Source organism: Neopelma chrysocephalum, unplaced genomic scaffold, assembly GCF_003984885.1.
Source record: "Neopelma chrysocephalum unplaced genomic scaffold, ASM398488v2 Primary Assembly neopelma1_122334, whole genome shotgun sequence".
NCBI classification, from domain to species: domain Eukaryota; kingdom Metazoa; phylum Chordata; class Aves; order Passeriformes; family Pipridae; genus Neopelma; species Neopelma chrysocephalum.
This window is the reverse complement of record NW_020929849.1, coordinates 1-9759: the sequence shown is the minus strand read 5'-3', so window position 1 is coordinate 9759 and position 9759 is coordinate 1. Positions and strand designations below refer to the sequence as shown.

Here is a 9759-nt window from a genome sequence, read left to right as displayed (position 1 = left end):
GGTCTACCCCTGCACCTCCTCTTCTCCAGGCTAATTCACTTAAGTTATGGGTATTTCACTTAAGTTTGTGTTTGCTGGGTGTAACAAAGGTTCCCTTACTATAGCAATGCTTGCTAGTGTCAGTAACATGTTGTAATGCTTTTGGGAAATTGCATGTTATTTCTGTTAAACCCTTTCTGCCAAAACCCGTTTTCTCAACAAATCATAAGAAATCTCTTAGAGAAAAATGTGTAGCTTTATTCCAGATGTGAACTCAAGGTACCAAAGAATCAAAAGCCTTTGTGTAAACAAAATCTCTTGAAGCCTGAAATAAAAGTGTAACACCAAGTAAAGCGTGGAGCTTCTAAACTGGGTTGTAACAGTTAGCTAAATCAATTCCTATTAAAAGTTATTTGAGCGGCACACTCAAAGTATTAACTCACTTTGATTATACTGGCTTTAGCAGCTCAGACAGTGGAATTTTCTCATAGCAGTTCCTCCTACTACAACATGATTCTACAAGGTCTTGCACCTTTTGCAACTCACTTCTGTACTCTCCACTCTTCTTTGTCATTACTACATACAGGCATCCAGGTGGGCAGAGGGTAGGTTCAGATTGGACATAAGGAGGAATTTTTTTTTTTACAGTGAAGGTGGTGAGGCACTGGAATAAGTTGCTCAGAGAAGTTGTGGATGCCCACTTCATGGTGGGCATGAAAACTTCATGGGAAGTTTTCAAGGCCAGGGTGAGTGGGGCTTTGAGCAACCTGGTCTAGTGAAAGGTGTGTCTGTCCACGCAGGAGGGTTGAACTAGATGATCTCTGAAGGTTCCTTCTAACTCAAAACATCCCAAGATTCTGATTTTATGTATTTTAGTGCAGTTTATTGAACAGAAGCTCCTGTTTTGTCTGGATCTTTGAGACTATTCTGGCATACTCTTACCCTACTACCTCAACATAAAACACACAGATAGCCTTGAAGGATTGTCATTCCAGGCACGATGGGTCAATAATTAAAAGATTAGTGTTTATTCTACTTTAAATCTTTATAACTAGGTATCTTCATTTTCAATTCTGTCATAAGATCTGTGGACAGAACTGGCTCTAAACTCTGTTTCATTAAATTATATAATAATGGCCAGTCTTCGCGAACGAAGATCTGGGGAAAGGTCTTTTACCTTTCCAGCCTGCGCAATAGATTTTTTAGGTGAGACACAGCCTGCGCTGAACTGAGCCCACCCTTTAATCCTAAGGTTCATCTGCCAGGGCCAAGCAAGCTTGGACAATGGCAGTGAGGTCCTCAGGACGTAGGTTTGTTTAGAGTGACCTTCTCATAGATGGATGGCCTCACAGGGCTAACGGGTTCCATCTGCCCGGGAGACCGAGGAATCGAACCCGGGTTGCAGCAGTGAGAGTCCTGCATGCTAACCACTAGGCCACCAGGGGTCTCTTCATTAAATTACTAATAAAAGGAATCTCATTATAAATAAGCTCATGTTTTCATAACCAGGTAAGACACTAAATTTGATTCTTCAAGCAAGGATTTGGATACACTGCTCTAATTAATTAGTGGAGAAACAAACTAGAGCTATCATCTCTCCTTTTTATAGCTTCACCTCTAATGTCTGGAAAATCTCAAAAAGACAGACCAGAGGGGTAAGTACATGAGCATGCTATATAAAGATTCCATGGGAGAGTTACAGTAACTGATACAACTAAAAAGAGGACTTATTAGTGGACAAACTGAAAAAAAAGTTACAGATGAGGAACACACACAAGTTACTATTAATGAGTTCAATTAATATAATAATCAGCTAAGTTCAATATAAAAGTCTGACAGTATCCAGATACGGTTTTGCCATATAATAGATCTTTCACCTCACATGGCCTTCAAAAGACGCTTTTGCCACTAATATGAGGTAGACACTAAAACTTCTAGAAATATGTTTAAGAAGTTAGGATGAGGAAGGATATTTCCCCACAGATTACTGCTGAACAGTATGGAGTCTGTGTATGACGTGTAACTGAAGCCAAAGCATTTTGCTTTGATATATTATCAGTTTTTACATGATACAATAATGAAATACAATGCTAGAAAAGCTAAAAATACAATGCTATATTACTGGACTGTAAAATGTAATTAAAAATAGTTTTTAAAAATATTTCTTCTCAAAGACAATTATGGGAGAAGTTAACATCAAGTCATGAACAAACCTTAAAAGCCATTGTGAATAATGATAGAGTATCCAGAATTGTAAGGCAAACTTCGGTGGCAATATTTGCTTCAAGTAAAGACTGGTGAAGGACATCTGCATCTGAATGGCCATAGCCTAGAAATTCCAAACGAAGTGTAAGTGCTGGATACACTCATTTAAATGTTTCTTATTTCCAAAAGACTTGATGAACTAGGAAAAGATTAACAAGTAAAAGCCTGACAGAAGTTAGTCTTCAATGTAGAAAAATAATTCATATTCATTTAAATATTTTTCAAATATAGGCATATAGCTATTCTAACATAATTGGCACGTGATCATAAAATATATTAAGTAAGAATGTCAACAATAGAAGCATTAAACAGCAGTTAAAACAATATGTGATATTTCATATATAGGTGTATACATACACAGGCGTATATATATATAAAGGTACAGTTATATATATATATACACATATACATTTATAAAATAAGTATTGCAGTAGGATGAAGTTACAGCTGAAAATATGTAATTTTGGTAATTTAGTGATGTTATAATGGTCTCAAAGTTAATCACAAGTCAACCATGCTGAAGATACAAAACAGTAAGACCTGCAGGAATACAATCACCTACTTATATGCAGCTTAAGACCCAAGTAATGAATTCTGCACTTGTAGCAATACCATGCAATAGCTCTGTATTTAATAAAAACATTTTATTGCTTCTAGCTCCATACTGTATTTTAACAATAAAAAAGACATTTCCTGCTTCAGCACTGGTTATGACATGTCCCCCCTATGTTCCCTAACACCAGTCTTCAAGCACCAGGTTGACAAATGTGCCCAAGGTGCTTTATAAAAGTTTGGTCTGGATCACGTTTATATGTTAGATTTAGAGTCAACTTAGCATCACTAAATCAATGACATGGATGACAAACTTGTTGAGATCAAGGAAAGAATGGACTAAATGACATATTCTTTTATAATGACCCCTGGCCACTTCTTTCTGCACCTTCTTGCTTCCCTGGCTAAACTACGCATGTATATAACAGCCAGTTTCTTTAGATTTATATATTGTTTCTTCAAGCACAAAACTATACTGAAATTTCTCAGAGATAAGATATATCACTTACACCATTATTTCAGTTCTACTGATTGCTTAGATGATTAGAAAGGGAGAAAATAAGTTGATAATTTACACTAACAGACAACTGTCTTGCCAAGGAATCTTGATTTTAGAAACAAGTAAAGCAACTATTTCCACCAGATACTTTCTTCCTTTATATACCCCATACAGAATACCCACAAGATTACTGAAGATCTGGACACTACTTTGGATACATGATACAGGCAGACTGACAACTAAACAAAACTAAAAGTTAGACAACAACAAGACCAAAGATATAAAAATCAATGTCACACTTGACTGACTTTTACAGCAACATATTTTCAATTTGTAAAACCTTGGTCAATACAAGGTGTAATATCCTGATATTCATTAAATGTCCATTAAAAAACCCTCTATTATCACTTTACACAAAATTATCTGAATGAGACACCTTCCTTCATAATTTCCTTCAGATGGAAAAGAACAGAAAGTTTCTTTTTACATAAGCATGCATTTATTAAAATCTTTCAGCTCATTGTTTCGTAAAAAAAAAATCAATAAACATTGTCGAGTTCTAAAAGTATGAAATCTCTTTGTACAGGGATGTGTGATTTCCCAGAGATTCTTTTCTAAGAATCAGTTTTTATCTACAGACTATTGTACTGTATTGAATGTGTAGTCACACAGTGTAAAAGCTTCCTTTTGCGTATCAACAATCATATAGAAATTATGATATACCAGTAGTAGACTGACTGCAAAAAGAAAAAAGTAATTTGCACAGCTATATACTTGTCTGACATTTTTAAAAGCAAGCAATTGCATTTCTTATATTTAAACAGATGTGATAATGCATTTATGAACAGATGTTTTGTGGGATTTTTTTTCCAGTTTTACACAAGCCTGTGATAAGTCTTGTGCAATTAGGCTAACTGTTGCTTTATAGAGAGCTAAAAGATTTTAAGGGACAGTCAGATATGCTTTGGGAAATCGAAGAATGAACACAGTGAACATACAGTTAACTCAAATAATTGTTTTACTGCACACAATTCTGTTCAGTACCAGTGTTGTATTTTACTGGATTAGTCAACCAGTTTCTTTGTTTTTTGAAGCTGAAAATTGAAAAATGGTGCTTTAGAATATTTTATATACAGTATATTTTGCAATTTAGAAGCAGCATGTTTGAAAAGATAGGCCAGAAGCAGATTTAGTTTTTAATACAGCAGTCATACAAGCTGACTTCAACCTGATTAAATCTTACCATTGTCTACAGAAATTCCAAGAATACTTGATATCTTTCTCACACTGAAAACAGAAAAATCACTTCATTATTGGACGCTTTTTCACTTCCAGACAAACCAAATCATGGGCTCACAATCTTCGTAGAAATTCTAAGAAACTTACTTCTCTTAGGGGATGTCAAAACATGGAGATATGGTCCAAGTGTATATATTTACTTGTAGACTAGTAATTCAAAGACCAAGTGGGAGGAAAACAATGAACTTAATAAAGCAAATAGAAAAAAAAGGAAGTAAATTTTGTAACAATGTGAAGCACAATTTTGAAGTGTATATAATTTAAAAAAATTATCAGTTTTAAAATACATTGTAGTTAACCATGCTCCATGTTATGGCATCGGCCAGCATTGATTGTTCTATCATAAAGCCGAGAACAGACCATCGACTGCTTGCAGCTACTCATTTGACCTAGAACAGTAAAAGTCATTGAAATGCACTGGTGTGGCTCTGGGACCTGTCTCTGGTGTTGTGGTACTGGTTGAGGACGATGAATGTTATCATGTCATGAGACTTACTGTGGTTAAAAGTGAGAGAGTTATCCAGGCTGCTCAGCTGCTGCAATCTGGCATGCATCATTCCTGTTCTGTTACGGGAAACAGGCAATGTCTGAGATTTTCGATCATGAACTATGGATCCTAACCCCTCCTGGTTCCTGCAAGATGGGTGAAATGGGATAGAAGCAAAAGTTAGATGTGTCAAAACGCAGCAAGACAGAAGTGTTGTTAGTTAAGCACAAAGTTTTATAGAGAGATTTATAATGCAACCTATTTACTGTTTTCTTTATAAAACAAAAATAGGTAGCTTAAAAAAAGCATCACAGCAAACTCTTAAAACCTCAAAGCATGAAAGCAAAAGCACACAAGCAGTCACTCTTGAAGTGCAAAATTTACTTTAGAGCTTTTGAAAACATAAATTTTTTTGAGAACATAAATATTCTGAAAATATTCAGAACCCAAAACTGAATCCTCTATTTTGATTGCAAAAATTTTACCAAAAAAGTTAGAAGGACACATGGCAGCAAAATTAGAAAGCACACATGCAACAGGAGAGCAGGAGTTAAGTGAGATATTATAATGTACTTCTTACCCAAGCAGGAAGGGAGAAGAGCCATAGACTTTGTTAAATTTGCAGCAATCAAATGAAGAAAACAGAAAAGTGATCTGTGTTAGCAATCAGTACAGCCTAACTTCGTATTGTGTACCACCACCAGAGCTGATGAAAAATGAAAACCAGTGCTTGAATTACAGAATTCCCTGTTCCCTTTCATTCTCTGTAATTTGTGTGTTTTAAGAGCGCGTGCATTCAGTGTAACGACAATGTGAAAGACTAGAAAGCTACATTTACTGGGAAAATTCAGTATTTCTGCAGAACACCAGATGATTTCAATAGCTTAACATTTTCAGTGTTAACATGCAGCACACAGACCAGGTGATCAGTAAACAAAAAGAAAGTGTGGTAGTGTCTTCTACACACTAGTCAAACAAATTAGTTGGAATAATTTTGACAAAAAGACTGAAAATTATAGACTTCTCTAAATCCAGAGTTTGGAGTACATTTGAATACAAAGGATACAACCAAAACCTTAAGAAAGCCAGATTTATTTTTTATTTTTTTTTAGGTTATGTGAACAGAGATGAGATTTTTGTTTTCTGAAAAATCTCCAAGGAGATAGTCAAGTTTGTAGAAAGAGATTCACATATCTAAATTAAAAAGTAAAAAGCTAACATTATAATTAGAATGCTTTACCACTCAAAATCAGCAACAACTTTCTCACTGATTTCAAGAAGTCCAGTACTCTAACCCCACCAGTATAATTATAACAGTACTATTATGTCAACTAAATGCAAGGCCTAAACAAGTTGCTATATTTTACTCTATTAAAAACTACTTTGTATAAAAAACCACATTAATGTAAAGATATTAAAATAATTTAATACAAGTTTCTGACTCCCACAGATTTTCCTTGGATTTCAAATCGAGAAACAGCAGTATTGGAATGTTCACTACTCACCTTACAGTAAAAACTCTCTATATATATAAAATTTCTAAACCATTTCAATATACATGGTTTTATGGTCACGTGAATAAATGAAACAAATCATAAAATTTCTTTCTCAAAGAGACTATTTCAAGGAAAAAATGCAGTAAAAGATAGCATTTAAGGGATGGATTTTAAAGTAATTGATGATAAACACCACACAGATCATTCTTAAAAAGATACCATAGTTTCAGACAGGATACAGATTTGTTAATATAGTAACCAGTTACTTACTTCAAACTGTTACATATCATTTCACAGTAACTTTTCTACTCCTGCTATTTATTTGTAGCAGAGATTCAAAGCATATTGTACTCACTACTATTCTTCATGAACAAGACAGTGAAATTTAAATTCCACACAGTACCTGGCTATGTATCGTTTTCCCATGTACTGGAACTGATGTAAGCATACTCTGCAGAGAACACATAGGTCAGAGAAGCAACACTTGAAACAATCTCTTCTAGATTTATTTTGAATTATTCAACTACTATTTTTAACTTTAAACTCCTAGGTCATAAAACCTCGTTATTTCTCCCACCCTTAAAATTCTCTTCCAGTCCCCAAGCCAAGGAATGGTAAACATGGCTCTTATGAAATCAGTCACAGATGGCTGGTGTTTTTTGGCAAATTGGGATTGACAGCAAAAGGCACATAAGGCTGCCTCCAGAGCACACCTATCTCAAAGCTCTGAATCAAAACCACTAGCATGAGTCTAACAGTGACAAGGTGGAAGGACTAAATGGTTAAAAAAAAAAACCACTTTGGAAAACTGTAAACATCAAGTGCTCCATATCCTCTATAGATTTTTAATACTTATAGAGAAGAAAGGTTTAGTCCTGAGTCTTACAGATAAAATTTCATTATGCGAGATATGGCCCACAGTTACAGTTATTTACAGTAAGCCAGGGCAAGTAGCACGAAAGAGAGAAGCAAAGAGATAACCAGACATTACATACATACACATATTTTGCAAAATGTGTATAAGGGTTAAAAATAAGGGCAAAACATTTTGCTTCCTACCCAGTCTAAACTCTCTTGGTTACAGATTGGCTTTTACTGTTTTGTTGGGTTTTATTTAAGGTCTCCAGATTCCAGAATAACAACAGTGTTTCTGAAAGAACTATTTTTCTAAAAGGAATACAGTTTTACAATAAGAAGATGATAAAGACAAACTCCCAACAATAACTAATAATCTATGCTACTGGTAAGTACACAACACTAATGACCAATAAACTAAAAGTCATACTTTCAAATCAAGAAAACTGGTGTGAATGGAATGCAATACTAATTTTATTTTACTCTTTTCACACTGTAAGCAATAATTCTGATAATACAGAACAGTTAACGTAACTTCCATTGTTCCTTAGGCAAGAATGTTCTAGAAGTTCTTCTTTAAAGTGTAAATCCAAACTGAAAGCCAGTTTTCAGGCTCTCTCTTCCATGTGCCAGTTGTGAATGAGAGATAAGACTGGCAAATAGTATCTTCAACACAGCTCCATTTTATACTCAGACCTTTAGTAGCTCTAGCTATCTCCAAACTGTAAAATCAGAACGCAGTTTGCCTCTGAAAACTTGTCATTCTATTAAAAAACTAACCTCAATTCCCCTTTTGATCTTCTTGTCTTTTTAGATTCTAAGTTTTTCAGAAAAAGTTCTCTGCATGGTGAGTACCTACATATCATTCTCTTACTGGTGTAATGAGAAACTATTGTAATGACCTTACTAATAAAAAGCATGATCAAAATGAATTTAATTTGCATTGGCAAAATACTCTAAGAATTGGGAGAGGTATAAGCCTTGTTCCTGCTCTAGTTTAAGGAACTGTGTTATCATCCACTTCACTACAAATTTTATTCTGTATTCCATGTACTACTACTGTGATGGAAATCTTCTTTTATAATTAGTAATTTGAGATTACTGATTTGATCCCAACCACTCCTGTCCAGCCCTTAAATAATAAAAATTTAATGCCAAAATACTGATATACAGTTTATACCTCAGGCTTGACAGAGTCTACCAAGTAGACTCATTAACTTGTTTGGTTCTGTCTCTGGTACAATCAATATGATGCCAGATGTATTCAAAATAATGAGTTAAAATTACCTACAATGTATTCCTGAGAGAGATCCTGATTAGCACATTCCACAACATAATTAAAAACTGATATTACATTGAGCCTCTACTACAGAAACAAGGGAAAGCAGTCCAGTGAAACAAGCAAGGCAAGCAGAAATGCTTCTGTGGTACATCACTTCAAGCAAACACTGCCTTCTTCACTTTTTATTAATGTATCAGTCAGTTCTCATGAACAAACACATTGAGTGTGCATAGGGATGGAGTGTAGCCATTGATAACAAATACCGGATTCATCCTATATCTCTTCCCTCACAAAATAGCAGAAGACACAAGAGGAATGCTAGGAGGATGGTTCTGAAGTTATGCAATTCAATCAATTTTGATACACAACCATATCAATTCAGTAGTTAAGATTACAAGATGTATTTTAATGCAGACAGGTAACAAGACAGTTGGTACCTCTTCCATGAGCACAGCAATATTCTGAGCATTACGTGCTGTTTAGGATCTTCCCAAGATCCCTTCTGTATAGTCTAATTCCAGAGCTTATCATGGCACTGGACAGACATGCAATTGTGCACATCAAATCAAGGACTTCTGAACAGACCAAGATGGTATTACTTAAAGAAAAAAAAACAACAAAAAAACCCCCACATACGCACACTTATAATCACACTCCTGTTTTTAGCAGCGTAGTGAAATGTACAATTTAATGACAAGCACAACAAAAAACTTACTCTGTAATCGTGAAAAAGTCCATGAGTTCAGATTTTGTAGCCTTGTTCCAATATGTAAACAATGCATCTAGGAAAATGAAAAATATTAAAAACAAGATAAAGGCAGCAAACACAAAAAAAATTAAATACAAGAGTTAACATAAGTTCTTAGTTTTCAGATATTGAGAATCTAGAAATGGATTGCAGGGCACAGAGAACAATTACTATTTAAAGTTTTCCTTGAAGATGATCATATGAATTCACATATCAATTCTCCAAATGAATGTCTACAATATGATTTTACCTAATCCATAATATACAATTTCATATTTTAAATAGTAATAATTGTAT

The 9759-nt window shown here is 34.6% G+C and overlaps 1 protein-coding gene across 1 annotated transcript; it reads right to left on the bottom strand.

The window, feature by feature from the left end:
* Nucleotides 1-2192: 2192 nt before the first annotated feature.
* Nucleotides 2193-9500, bottom strand: LOC113962200 (dedicator of cytokinesis protein 9-like; the record flags this gene model as incomplete). The annotated part of the gene is made up of 4 exons (XM_027672996.1): nt 9430-9500; nt 6981-7028; nt 5091-5227; nt 2193-2308 (listed from the first exon to the last, which is right to left on the bottom strand). Coding segments are annotated over exons 1-4 (324 nt in total), but the record flags the coding sequence as incomplete, so codon positions are not given.
* Between the last annotated feature and the right edge of the window lie 259 nt (nt 9501-9759).